This window comes from Thamnophis elegans, chromosome Z (genome assembly GCF_009769535.1).
Source record: "Thamnophis elegans isolate rThaEle1 chromosome Z, rThaEle1.pri, whole genome shotgun sequence".
Taxonomy (NCBI): Eukaryota; Metazoa; Chordata; class Lepidosauria; order Squamata; family Colubridae; genus Thamnophis; species Thamnophis elegans.
Window position 1 is genome coordinate 134,679,461 of NC_045558.1, and position 15,364 is coordinate 134,694,824.

At 40.7% G+C, this 15,364-nt stretch overlaps 2 protein-coding genes across 2 annotated transcripts; both read right to left on the reverse strand.

The window, feature by feature from the left end:
• Nucleotides 1-721: 721 nt before the first annotated feature.
• Nucleotides 722-1,666, reverse strand: LOC116521893 (olfactory receptor 49-like). Its single transcript, XM_032236531.1, has one exon. It carries the CDS (start codon nucleotides 1,664-1,666, stop codon nucleotides 722-724), a length of 945 nt encoding a protein of 314 aa, XP_032092422.1.
• A 5,846-nt stretch (nucleotides 1,667-7,512) lies between these two features.
• Nucleotides 7,513-8,457, reverse strand: LOC116521894 (olfactory receptor 49-like). The gene has a single exon (XM_032236532.1). It carries the CDS (start codon nucleotides 8,455-8,457, stop codon nucleotides 7,513-7,515), a length of 945 nt encoding a protein of 314 aa, XP_032092423.1.
• Nucleotides 8,458-15,364: the final 6,907 nt, after the last annotated feature.

Genomic DNA, 15,364 nt, shown 5'->3' on the forward strand with positions numbered 1-15,364 from the left:
TTAGAAGTTTGTTCTATTCATTTTATTTATTACACCAATTTGTTTCCTACCTCATATTGAAGTAACTATAGGAAGCTTACAAACATAAATTTCTACGTTCCCTATCCCTGAATAACATGTTTCATGCCTTCCCAGTGGATTTTCTGTTCTATTCAGGTTTATTCTGAATCATTGGTGACATTTCATAATCACACACCTCCATTACCCACTTCCTTTTTCTCTTTGGGATATTAACTTCAAGAGGAATTGCCACATTCAGCAATATTGACTCCATATATCAATCAAGACAGAATCTTTTATTGTAATTCCAACCAAAGGACCTACTAATAAAACATACTTGGACACAATTAGCATAGAGTAGCTGTATGTTCTGCTTCAGAAGATGGTAAGAGCTTTGAGGAAGCTTTAGGTGAAGTTCTCATGTTTCCTATGTCAAACTATGTAGAACCAGATGTGTTTTCTAAATTCTCACCCAGGAGAAGTTGGCAGTTGTCTTTATCCATTGTTCTTTGCTAGCAACCAACTGTTCAGGGATTCTGCCTTTTATTACAATCAGATGTTTCCATCCCTGATTACTCCATCCTCTATTCATTCTCAAGTCCCCTTCAAAGACCATCTCAGTGGGTGATTATTATGTCTGAAGGCAACATATGCTATAGCTTAACAATGCATTCTAAGACATTAAATCTGATATTCTACTTGGAGCAAAAGCAATAGCAAATCATCTCGATTTCTTGAAAAACCCAACCCATTGTCTCAATTCAGCCTTCAGAGCATCTTGCACTTGTCTGTTCCTCAAACAGAGTATGATTGGGAGGAGAAGAGGAACCATAACAATATTCAGAAGAGCCACCATTTTGTTGTAATCCAATCCAATGGTGCCTTTTGGCTTGATGTACATGAAAATGCAACTGCTGTAAGCGAGGGTGACCACGGTCATTTGGGAAGCACAAGTGGAGAAGGTCTTCTTCCTCCCTGTGGTGGATGGGATGCGCAGAATGGTGGAAACGATTTTGACGTAACAGACAATGTTGACAATTAAGGTCCCAAGGACAGAGAATACGGAAAGCCCAAAATGAATAATCTCTAGGAAGCTGGTGTCAACACATACCAGTTTCATTAAGGGTCCATTGTCACAAAAGAAATGATTCATGATGTTAGGACCACAAAACGGCATCAGAAATAAAGGAATGCATGCAACTAGAATGAGTGATATCCCCCCAAACCAGCAACAAATGACCAATAATGAGCAAATGTGGGTATTCATGATGGTTGGGTAGTGAAGAGGGTTACAGATGGCTATGTATCGATCAACCGACATTATGGCGCCTAAAAGGAACTCAGTGGTACCAAGGGCCAAATACAGAAATGTCTGTACGAAGCAACCAACTAAAGAGATGCTCTTACTCCCAGTAGCTATGTTGACTAGTGCTTTGGGAATTACAGAACTCATATAAAAAATATCTACCCATGCCAAATATCGGAGGAAGAAATACATTGGGCTACATAGCTGAACATTCACCTGTGTGATAATAATAATCAGCATGTTTCCTATTAAAGTCGAAAGATAAATTCCAAACAGCAGGAGAAAAAGGGTAACCTCAAGGGGAAAGTTGTCAGTCAGCCCCAACAATATGAATTCCCTCACTGTGGTCCTATTTGTCATCAGTCCATTCCTAAAAACAGTGTCAAAGTTTTAATTTTCCAATCTCCCTTCTTCTTTTTATTTCATGTTTCAAATGAGCATCAGCTTATCCGTTTCCATTCTTTGCATTACTAACAAAGATAAGTTAAAACCTGATGGTTTGAATCAAAGCAAGATTCTTCTAATATGTTATTCTAAGAACTCCATATCCTTATCGTCGAATTCCAGGTGTGGTTAATTTAAGTTGGAGTTAGATGGGATCTCTCTATGTTTCAATCTGTCACAAACAATTCATCCTTGTGGGCACGCAAAGATCTGTCTTGGGGTGATGATTTCTTTGTGGGGGTTATTTCACCTTTGTTCTGTTTTCTCCAGTCTGTTTTTCTGAGATGGTTCCAAATTGTCTTTTGATTCCTTACCTAAAACCAATGTGAATAGATGAAGGTGAGCAAAACCAATGTGAATAGACATAGATGAGTGTGTGCACGTGTGTGTTTGTGTGTGTGTGTTTGTGTGTGTGTGTGTGAATAAAAGCTAAAATATATGAAGAACAGTTGTAGGAATTGGGTATATCTAGCATAATGAAAAGGAGGTCTAGGCTGGAATATTCTACCATACGTGGTGGACATGTTTCATATCAAGGAAATATTGGTGTAAAATTCAGAAATGGCTGGAAGAAATTACAGAACAAAAAATGAAACTGGAATTGCTCTTATTAGAAATATTAGACCTGAAAATGGAGAACGAAATTCAATACATAATACTACACATACTCACTGCAGCTAAAATCACCTTCGCACAAAACTGGAAACAAATCAATACACCCGCAGGTGAAACAATAATTAGAAAGGTACTCGAATGTGCAGAGATGGACAAAATGACCATGGAACTAAAAGAGAGAGAAGAATCGGATTTGCATATAATATGGAATAGAATTTATAAGTGGCTAGAAAACGGAAGACAAAATTGGAAATAGAAGTCTTTGTTTGTGTTTTTCCCCCTAAACTAGTATTGAATAAAAATAAAACCAAAGCTACTAATTACTATTAAAATATTGAGCACAATGCAAATATAATGGTGATATAAACAATTAATATTATTACAAAGATTAGTACAATTGTTATTACACTATTACAGAAGTTAAAATCAAATACAAAAACAATAGCAGATTTGGAAGGAAACTTGGAGATCTTCTAGTCCAACCCTATGACTAGGCAGGAAACCCTATACCGTTTCAGACAAATGGCTATCCAACATCTTCTTAAAGACTTCCAGTATTGGAGCATGCACAACTTCTGTAGGCAACTTCTGTTCCACTGATTAATTGTTCTAACTATCAGGCTATTTCTCATTAATTGCTTCTCCCCTTGATCAGTTACCACCCATTGCTTCTTGTCCAGCCTTCAGATGCTTTGGAGAATCGGGTGACCTCCCACTTCTTCGCAACAGCCCCTCAGATATTGGAACACTGCTATTATGCCTCCCCCAGTCCTTCTTTTCATTGAACTAGAAACAATGGGTGGCATTGCAACCACTTATTGTGTGGCTTATGTGTAGCATGAACTAGGCATTTGTGATTTGCAAACCATCATTTATGAGTAGTATAATGTGCAACTTTCACCACTTGTGTCTTAATTTAAGAACAATAAAGGCATTTGAAGTTGAATTCACTAAGTTATCTTGTATATTCCTATGTTAATATTAGAACTAGATATAATTTATATTTGCTTCCAAAGCAGTCCCAAGCATTACAAATGAGAAATTTCCTGACTTAATCTTCTTTTGAACTCCGAAATCTGTTTCTTAGTTTTACAAAGTAATATTTCATCTCACCATTCTTGAGAATTACAAACCTTAAAAAAATCAAAAAAACACCCACCCCCTTGCAAACTGCATTAAAAAAATATGCACACTTTTTTCAAGATCCTTGTGGCATTCATCATCTCAATCACCCTGATAAGATCAATATTCTAGATAATCATTTTAATACAGTTACAAAACAGAAGCAAAGCGAAAATATCCAAATTTCACTCACTAATATATTTTTGATTAGACATAGTATGTTCACCACTTGGAATCATATCAATCATTGTTGTATCTGCATAATTTTTTTAACCCCTATGCCCTTTTTAATATAGTAAAAAAACATTTTCTAGATTATTAAACTATGCATATTTTGCTTATAAATCAGAAGCAAAGAAAATATATTCTTAAAGTATTACCCCTTAATTCATTGTTTTTTGGGGAAGAAGCACAGCATGCTCCATTTTCAGTGCTCTTGAGAAATTGCCTTGTCTTCTTGGTTCACTGCTGGACTCCTTTCTAATTCATCTGTCTTTTTCTTCTGTATCTTTTTATGGCAATGAAGATAGAGGCTATCTCTCATTAAGTACTAGATATGGTTATTGTTTTGAAGTCCATGGTGCATGAGGTATTCAAGATTAGCTAATGCAATTCCTCAGGGACTTAGGGAAAAAGTATTATGCTAATTAGTCAATACTAACGTTGGATGGTTTTAAATTAGTATTATCCTTAGTATTTATTTGAGAGCTATGTTTCAATGGATTTGATTGCTTATCACACAGTTTAATGCAACCCATCAAAATCCTAGTCAACCCAAAGCATTTTGCAATTATTTCCAAGGGATGAGCACATCTGTCCCCACTTCAGTTGAAGATTGATTTGATTATCCATTCAATTCAGATCAAAGAATACAAATCAGCCCTCTCTCAATCAATTTTGAGTAGGAAAGTAGAAATACAATTTTTGTAAAACTCATTGAAAATGGTGAAAATTGATTTCGGTGTGTCTACTTCCACTGGCCAATGTTAATAAAACCGACCCTGGGACAGTGGATTTAGACAGAAGATGCCTGAGGAAGAATTGCAGAGCATCACAGAACCTAATGAGAACTTGGAAGTCAATATCTATTTTTGCTCTGCACTCATATTTCTTTTATCTAAGTGTAGTTTTGCTTGAATTTTAATTCATTCAAGAACACCCCCCCCCCCTTCTTTCAATCTTTCCTTGATATTTGGATACCAAATTGTTGTGGCCCAGCAGGAGCTGTTGGAGCTACCAACAGATTCCGATAGCGAGGGACCCTATGAGTTGACTCTAGAAGATGTGTAGGACTCTGGGCAGGGTTCAGACTCCAAGCAGTGACCAGAGAGGCTGGTTGGCCACTAGCAGGCGCCAGAGGCATGGAGCAGTGATGACGATCAAGGGGAGTCTGTCCCTGACGCCAGGCACTGGAGCAGTGGTGAAGATCGATGGGAGTCTGTGCCTGATGTCAGGCACTGGAGCAGTGGTGAAGATCGAATGGAGTCTGTCCCTGATGTCAGGCACTGGAGCAGTGGTGAAGATCGAAGGGAGTCTGTCCCTGACGTCAGGCACTGGAGCAGTGGTGATGATAGAAGGGAGTTTGTCCCTGATGTCAGGCACTGGAGCAGTGGTGACGATTGAAGGGAGTTTGTCCCTGATGTCAGGCACTGGAACAGTGGTGACGATCGAAGGGAGTTTGTCCCTACACCCGGCAGAGGGGGGCGGAGGAGCAAAGGCAGCAATTACGGAGACTGACTCATAGGAGATAATCAGGACCAGGTGGTTGTGATTTGGTTCCTCCTAAGAGAGTATATAAGAAGAGACTTTGGGAGGAGACCTTTTGCAGGACACAACCGTTATACTAGCCTGGAGAAACTCTTGTGTTTATCTCTTCTCTGTGGGAGTCTGGGTTGCTGCCAACGTCTTGTCTGTGAGTAATTACAGTGAATAAAACATGGCTAACAGTAAGCTTGTGTCGGAGTGACTCACCAGACGGAGGGGTGTGTGTGAACACCAAATGGGGTATAAAAATGAGAACTATGAAAAATGAGATCTTCAGAGGTGGGCCGCAAATACTTTAAAACCAGTTCACTGAAAACTTAAACTCGTACACCTTCCACATTTGAGTACAACAACTCAAACAAGGCTTTTCTGGTGGGGGAGGCTTGTTGCACACCTGCTAGGTCCATGATTGTGAAGCCGAGGTATGCGTGGTGGCCATAGGTGGCACCTGGAGCCATATTTGCTAGCATGCAAGCCATCAGCTCTGGAGTCCATGCGCATGCAGGCCAGCTGGTTTTCCAAAGGGTTGAGGGAGGCTGTTTCAGCCCTCACCATGCTTCAGGAGAGACGCCGGGGGCTGGGAAGGCTGAAAAACGGTCCCAACAGGCCAACCGGAAGTTCAGGAACACAATTTCTTGCACACTGTAAACTATGCTGGATTAAACACAGTTAGCAGGATGGGCAAGGTATACTAATAAGCTGGACAGGGGTGTGGGGCGAGCATGCTGGAAAGTGGGATATGTAGGACTGGATAATATTGGGGCGGCTGGATGGGGCTAGCTGGTGCTCAGAACTACCAGTGCAGGGAAACTAGTCCGAACCGGCAGCATAGCACCACTGAAGGTCTTGAACACCATCTTCCGACAATATGCCAAAGAAACATTGCCCGAATTTTTGATAGGTTTTGAGACATGAGATGCTATAACTGTGAACCTGTGTATTGGTTTCAACTAATTAACAAAATCACTAGGTTAGGAATTTCTTTGATTCATTTTATTTATGAAGCCTGTTTGCAATCCACATCCTATTGAGGTGACTGTGGGCAGCTTACAAACATGAATTTCTACAAACTCTAGCCCCAGATCTCATGTTTCATGCCTTCCCTATGTATTTTCTGTTACATTCCGGTTTATTCCGGATTATGGAGTTATGATATTCCATAATCACAGACCTCCATTCCCCACTTCTTTTCTTCGTGTTGGCATAAAACGTCAAGAGGAATAGCCATATTCACCAATAGTCACTCAATATATGAACCAAGACAAAATCTTTTATTGTATTGCATATGATCCACACAAAGAGCCTATTAGTAAAATACATTTGGAGACAATAAACAATTAGCAGAGGGTAGCTGTATGTCATAGAACTATGAGTCATTGTGAGCAAGAGAAAGGAAAGAAGGTCTTCCCTACCTTATTCCCACAATATGCCAAGGCAACTTTGCGTGAATTCTTGGTAGGCCTTGAGAAATGAGATGCTACAATTTCAAAAGTTCATAAGCTTGTGGGTTGGTGTGAATTAACCAACAAATACCACTTTCTTAGAAGTTTGTTCTATTCATTTTATTTATTACACCAATTTGTTTCCTACCTCATATTGAAGTAACTATAGGAAGCTTACAAACATAAATTTCTACGTTCCCTATCCCTGAATAACATGTTTCATGCCTTCCCAGTGGATTTTCTGTTCTATTCAGGTTTATTCTGAATCATTGGTGACATTTCATAATCACACACCTCCATTACCCACTTCCTTTTTCTCTTTGGGATATTAACTTCAAGAGGAATTGCCACATTCAGCAATATTGACTCCATATATCAATCAAGACAGAATCTTTTATTGTAATTCCAACCAAAGGACCTACTAATAAAACATACTTGGACACAATTAGCATAGGGTAGCTGTATGTTCTGCTTCAGAAGATGGTAAGAGCTTTGAGGAAGCTTTAGGTGAAGTTCTCATGTTTCCTATGTCAAACTATGTAGAACCAGATGTGTTTTCTAAATTCTCACCCAGGAGAAGTTGGCAGTTGTCTTTATCCATTGTTCTTTGCTAGCAACCAACTGTTCAGGGATTCTGCCTTTTATTACAATCAGATGTTTCCATCCCTGATTACTCCATCCTCTATTCATTCTCAAGTCCCCTTCAAAGACCATCTCAGTGGGTGATTATTATGTCTGAAGGCAACATATGCTATAGCTTAACAATGCATTCTAAGACATTAAATCTGATATTCTACTTGGAGCAAAAGCAATAGCAAATCATCTCGATTTCTTGAAAAACCCAACCCATTGTCTCAATTCAGCCTTCAGAGCATCTTGCACTTGTCTGTTCCTCAAACAGAGTATGATTGGGAGGAGAAGAGGAACCATAACAATATTCAGAAGAGCCACCATTTTGTTGTAATCCAATCCAATGGTGCCTTTTGGCTTGATGTACATGAAAATGCAACTGCTGTAAGCGAGGGTGACCACGGTCATTTGGGAAGCACAAGTGGAGAAGGTCTTCTTCCTCCCTGTGGTGGATGGGATGCGCAGAATGGTGGAAACGATTTTGACGTAACAGACAATGTTGACAATTAAGGTCCCAAGGACAGAGAATACGGAAAGCCCAAAATGAATAATCTCTAGGAAGCTGGTGTCAACACATACCAGTTTCATTAAGGGTCCATTGTCACAAAAGAAATGATTCATGATGTTAGGACCACAAAACGGCATCAGAAATAAAGGAATGCATGCAACTAGAATGAGTGATATCCCCCCAAACCAGCAACAAATGACCAATAATGAGCAAATGTGGGTATTCATGATGGTTGGGTAGTGAAGAGGGTTACAGATGGCTATGTATCGATCAACCGACATTATGGCGCCTAAAAGGAACTCAGTGGTACCAAGGGCCAAATACAGAAATGTCTGTACGAAGCAACCAACTAAAGAGATGCTCTTACTCCCAGTAGCTATGTTGACTAATGCTTTGGGAATTACAGAACTCATATAAAAAATATCTACCCATGCCAAATATCGGAGGAAGAAATACATTGGGCTACATAGCTGAACATTCACCTGTGTGATAATAATAATCAGCATGTTTCCTATTAAAGTCGAAAGATAAATTCCAAACAGCAGGAGAAAAAGGGTAACCTCAAGGGGAAAGTTGTCAGTCAGCCCCAACAATATGAATTCCCTCACTGTGGTCCTATTTGTCATCAGTCCATTCCTAAAAACCGTGTCAAAGTTTTAATTTTCCAATCTCCCTTCTTCTTTTTATTTCATGTTTCAAATGAGCATCAGCTTATCCGTTTCCATTCTTTGCATTACTAACAAAGATAAGTTAAAACCTGATGGTTTGAATCAAAGCAAGATTCTTCTAATATGTTATTCTAAGAACTCCATATCCTTATCGTCGAATTCCAGGTGTGGTTAATTTAAGTTGGAGTTAGATGGGATCTCTCTATGTTTCAATCTGTCACAAACAATTCATCCTTGTGGGCACGCAAAGATCTGTCTTGGGGTGATGATTTCTTTGTGGGGGTTATTTCACCTTTGTTCTGTTTTCTCCAGTCTGTTTTTCTGAGATGGTTCCAAATTGTCTTTTGATTCCTTTACCTAAAACCAATGTGAATAGATGAAGGTGAGCAAAACCAATGTGAATAGACATAGATGAGTGTGTGCACGTGTGTGTTTGTGTGTGTGTGTGTTTGTGTATGTGTGTGTGTGTGTGAATAAAAGCTAAAATATATGAAGAACAGTTGTAGGAATTGGGTATATCTAGCATAATGAAAAGGAGGTCTAGGCTGGAATATTCTACCATACGTGGTGGACATGTTTCATATCAAGGAAATATTGGTGTAAAATTCAGAAATGGCTGGAAGAAATTACAGAACAAAAAATGAAACTGGAATTGCTCTTATTAGAAATATTAGACCTGAAAATGGAGAACGAAATTCAATACATAATACTACACATACTCACTGCAGCTAAAATCACCTTCGCACAAAACTGGAAACAAATCAATACACCCGCAGGTGAAACAATAATTAGAAAGGTACTCGAATGTGCAGAGATGGACAAAATGACCATGGAACTAAAAGAGAGAGAAGAATCGGATTTGCATATAATATGGAATAGAATTTATAAGTGGCTAGAAAACGGAAGACAAAATTGGAAATAGAAGTCTTTGTTTGTGTTTTTCCCCCTAAACTAGTATTGAATAAAAATAAAACCAAAGCTACTAATTACTATTAAAATATTGAGCACAATGCAAATATAATGGTGATATAAACAATTAATATTATTACAAAGATTAGTACAATTGTTATTACACTATTACAGAAGTTAAAATCAAATACAAAAACAATAGCAGATTTGGAAGGAAACTTGGAGATCTTCTAGTCCAACCCTATGACTAGGCAGGAAACCCTATACCGTTTCAGACAAATGGCTATCCAACATCTTCTTAAAGACTTCCAGTATTGGAGCATGCACAACTTCTGTAGGCAACTTCTGTTCCACTGATTAATTGTTCTAACTATCAGGCTATTTCTCATTAATTGCTTCTCCCCTTGATCAGTTACCACCCATTGCTTCTTGTCCAGCCTTCAGATGCTTTGGAGAATCGAGTGACCTCCCACTTCTTCGCAACAGCCCCTCAGATATTGGAACACTGCTATTATGCCTCCCCCAGTCCTTCTTTTCATTGAACTAGAAACAATGGGTGGCATTGCAACCACTTATTGTGTGGCTTATGTGTAGCATGAACTAGGCATTTGTGATTTGCAAACCATCATTTATGAGTAGTATAATGTGCAACTTTCACCACTTGTGTCTTAATTTAAGAACAATAAAGGCATTTGAAGTTGAATTCACTAAGTTATCTTGTATATTCCTATGTTAATATTAGAACTAGATATAATTTATATTTGCTTCCAAAGCAGTCCCAAGCATTACAAATGAGAAATTTCCTGACTTAATCTTCTTTTGAACTCCGAAATCTGTTTCTTAGTTTTACAAAGTAATATTTCATCTCACCATTCTTGAGAATTACAAACCTTAAAAAAATCCAAAAAAACACCCACCCCCTTGCAAACTGCATTAAAAAAATATGCACACTTTTTTCAAGATCCTTGTGGCATTCATCATCTCAATCACCCTGATAAGATCAATATTCTAGATAATCATTTTAATACAGTTACAAAACAGAAGCAAAGCGAAAATATCCAAATTTCACTCACTAATATATTTTTGATTAGACATAGTATGTTCACCACTTGGAATCATATCAATCATTGTTGTATCTGCATAATTTTTTTAACCCCTATGCCCTTTTTAATATAGTAAAAAAACATTTTCTAGATTATTAAACTATGCATATTTTGCTTATAAATCAGAAGCAAAGAAAATATATTCTTAAAGTATTACCCCTTAATTCACTGTTTTTTGGGGAAGAAGCACAGCATGCTCCATTTTCAGTGCTCTTGAGAAATTGCCTTGTCTTCTTGGTTCACTGCTGGACTCCTTTCTAATTCATCTGTCTTTTTCTTCTGTATCTTTTTATGGCAATGAAGATAGAGGCTATCTCTCATTAAGTACTAGATATGGTTATTGTTTTGAAGTCCATGGTGCATGAGGTATTCAAGATTAGCTAATGCAATTCCTCAGGGACTTAGGGAAAAAGTATTATGCTAATTAGTCAATACTAACGTTGGATGGTTTTAAATTAGTATTATCCTTAGTATTTATTTGAGAGCTATGTTTCAATGGATTTGATTGCTTATCACACAGTTTAATGCAACCCATCAAAATCCTAGTCAACCCAAAGCATTTTGCAATTATTTCCAAGGGATGAGCACATCTGTCCCCACTTCAGTTGAAGATTGATTTGATTATCCATTCAATTCAGATCAAAGAATACAAATCAGCCCTCTCTCAATCAATTTTGAGTAGGAAAGTAGAAATGCAATTTTTGTAAAACTCATTGAAAATGGTGAAAATTGATTTCGGTGTGTCTACTTCCACTGGCCAATGTTAATAAAACCGACCCTGGGACAGTGGATTTAGACAGAAGATGCCTGAGGAAGAATTGCAGAGCATCACAGAACCTAATGAGAACTTGGAAGTCAATATCTATTTTTGCTCTGCACTCATATTTCTTTTATCTAAGTGTAGTTTTGCTTGAATTTTAATTCATTCAAGAACACCCCCCCCCCTTCTTTCAATCTTTCCTTGATATTTGGATACCAAATTGTTGTGGCCCAGCAGGAGCTGTTGGAGCTACCAACAGATTCCGATAGCGAGGGACCCTATGAGTTGACTCTAGAAGATCTGTAGGACTCTGGGCAGGGTTCAGACTCCAAGCAGTGACCAGAGAGGCTGGTTGGCCACTAGGAGGCGCCAGAGGCATGGAGCAGTGATGACGATCAAGGGGAGTCTGTCCCTGACGCCAGGCACTGGAGCAGTGGTGAAGATCGATGGGAGTCTGTGCCTGATGTCAGGCACTGGAGCAGTGGTGAAGATCGAATGGAGTCTGTCCCTGATGTCAGGCACTGGAGCAGTGGTGAAGATCGAAGGGAGTCTGTCCCTGACGTCAGGCACTGGAGCAGTGGTGATGATGGAAGGGAGTTTGTCCCTGATGTCAGGCACTGGAGCAGTGGTGATGATAGAAGGGAGTTTGGCCCTGGTGTCAGGCACTGGAGCAGTGGTGACGATTGAGGGGGGCGGAGAAACTCTTGTGTTTATCTCTTCTCTGTGGGAGTCTGGGTTGCTGCCAACGTCTTGTCTGTGAGTAATTACAGTGAATAAAGCATGGCTAACAGTAAGCTTGTGTCGGCGTGACTCACCAGACGGAGGGGTGTGTGTGAACACCAAATGGGGTATAAAAATGAGAACTATGAAAAATGAGATCTTCAGAGGTGGGCCGCAAATACTTTAAAACCAGTTCACTGAAAACTTAAACTCGTACACCTTCCACATTTGAGTACAACAACTCAAACAAGGCTTTTCTGGTGGGGGAGGCTTGTTGCACACCTGCTAGGTCCATGATGGTGAAGCCGAGGTATGCGTGGTGGCCATAGGTGGCACCTGGAGCCATATTTGCTAGCATGCAAGCCATCAGCTCTGGAGTCCATGCGCATGCAGGCCAGCTGATTTTCCAAAGGGTTGAGGGAGGCTGTTTCAGCCCTCACCATGCTTCAGGAGACGCCGGAGGCTGGGAAGGCTGAAAAATGGTCCCAACAGGCCAACCGGAAGTTCAGGAACACAATTTCTTGCACACTGTAAACTATGCTGGATTAAACACAGTTAGCAGGATGGGCAAGGTATACTAATAAGCTGGACAGGGGTGTGGGGCGAGCATGCTGGAAAGTGGGATATGTAGGACTGGATAATATTGGGGCGGCTGGATGGGGCTAGCTGGTGCTCAGAACTACCTCATATTGAAGTAACTATAGGAAGCTTAGAAACATAAATTTCTACATTCTCTATCCCTGCATAAAATGTTTCATGCCTTCCCGGTGGATTTTCTGTTCTATTCAGGTTTATTCTGAATCATTGGTGACATTCCATCTTTGGATCCAGCTGTTCTCAACAATTATCGTCCAGTCTCCAACCTCCCCTTTGTAGGGAAGGTTGTTGAGAAGGTGGTGGCCTTCCAGCTTCAACGGTCCTTGGAGGAAGCCAGTTACCTTGACCCCTTCCAGTCGGGCTTCAGACCTGGTTACAGCACAGAAACGCTTTGGTCGCATTGACCGATGATCTTTGGAGAGCCAGAGATGGAGGCCATGCCTCCATCCTGGTTCTCCTCGACCTCTCGGCGGCTTTCGATACCATCGACCATGGTATCCTTCTGCGACGACTGCGGGAGGTGGGGGTGGGAGGCACTGTTTTGCAGTGGTTCTCCTCCTACCTCTCGGACAGGTCGCAGTCGGTGTTAGTTGGGGGGGCAGAGATCGACCCCTAGGCCCCTAACATACGGGGTGCCGCAGGGTTCGGTCTTATCCCCCCTACTATTCAACATCTACATGAAACCGCTGGGCGAGATCATTCGGAGGCACGGGATAAGATACCATCAATATGCGGACGATACCCAGTTGTATCTGTCCACTCCGTGCCAACTCAATGAAGCGGTGGACGTGATGAACCGGGGTCTTGAAGACGTTAGGGACTGGATGAGGGCTAACAAGCTTGTACTCAACCCGGAGAAGACCGAGTGGCTGTTGTGTTTCCCTCCCAATAATTCGGCTAGTATTCCATCACTCAGGCTGTGGGGTCAAACTCTATACCCCTCAGACAGGGTTCGCAACTTGGGAGTCCTCCTGGACCCACAGCTGACCTTCGACCATCATCTGACGGCTGTGACCAGGGGGGCATTTGCCCAGGTTCGCCTGGTGCGCCAGTTGCGACCCTACCTGAACCGGGAGGCTCTCACAACAGTCACTCGGGCCCTTGTGACCTCTAGGCTGGAATACTGCAACGTGCTCTACATGGGGCTGCCCTTGAAGAGCATCCGGCGACTTCAGCTAGTCCAGAATGCGGCCGCGCGAGTGATTGTGGGTGCACCTCGGTTCGCCCACATAACACCTATCCTCCGCGAGCTGCGCTGGCTCCCTGTTGATCTCCGGGTGCGCTTCAAGGTGCTACTTACCACCCATAAAGCCCTTCATGGTAGTGGGTCTGCGTACTTGAGAGACCGCCTCCTGCCAATTACCTCCTTGCGACCTATTAGATTGCATAGATTAGGCCTCCTCCGAGTTCCATCCGCCAGTCAGTGTCGACTGGCAACCACACGGAGGAGAGCCTTTTCAGTAGTAGCTCCGACCCTTTGGAACGATCTCCCCATGGAGATTCGTACCCTCACCACCGTCCAGACCTTCCGCACAGCCCTCAAGACCTGGCTATCCCGTCAGGCCTGGGGATAAAGATCGTAATCTGTCCCCACCCGAATGATGAATGAATGTTGTGTACTATTTTTATTTATGTATAGTTTTATGTTTACTGTTTTGTACCCCCCTCCCTATATTTTGTAAGCCGCCCTGAGTCCCCTCAGGGAAAAGGGCGGCCTATAAATAATAATAAAACTAAAAACTAAACTAAACTTTTGTGTGTGTGAGAGAGAGTTAAAGCTAAAATATATGAAGAACAGTTGCAGGAATTGGTTATATCAAGTATAATGAAAAAGAGGTATTGTCTGGAACATTCTACCATACATGGTGAACATGCTCCATCACAAGGAAATATTGGTGTAAATTTCAGAAATCGATGAAAGAAATTACAGCGCAAAAGATAGAATTGAATCTTGAATCGTTCTTATTAGGAATATTAGACCTGAAAATGGACCAAAAAATTCAATACATAATACTATACATACTCACTGCAGCTAAAATCACCTTCGCACAAAACTGGAAACAAATCAATATACCCACAGGTGAAACAATAATTAGAAAGTTACTCGAATGCGCAGAGATGGACAAAAAGAGCATGGAACTAAAAGAAAGAGAAGAATCGGATTTCTATAAAATATGGAATAGAATTTATAAGTGGCTAGAAAACGGAAGCCAAAACTGGAAATAGAAGTGTTTGTTTGTGTTTTCCCCCACTAAACTAGTATTGAATAAAAATAAAACCAAAGCTACTAATTACTAGGAGCCAAGGTGGCGCAGTGGTTAAATGCAGCACTGCAGGCTACTGCTAGATCAGCAGGTCAGCGGTTCAAATCTCACCGGCTCAGGGTTGACTCAGCCTTCCATCCTTCCGAGGTGGGTAAAATGAGGACCCAGATTGTTGGGGGCAATATGCTGACTCTCTGTAAACCGCTTAGAGAGGCCTGAAAGGCCTATGAAGCGGTATATAAGTCCACTGCTATTGCTATTACTATTAAAATATTGAGCACAATGCAAATATAATGGTGATATAAACAATATTATTACCAGGATTAGTACGATTGTTATTACGATGTTACAGAAGATAAAATCAAATACAAATATAATAGCAGAGTTGGAAGGGATATTGCAGGTATTCTAGTCCAACCCCCTGCCTAGGCAGGAAACCCTTTACCGTTTCAGACAAATGGCTATCCAACATCTTCTTAAAGATTTCCAGTGTTGGGGCATTCACAACTTCT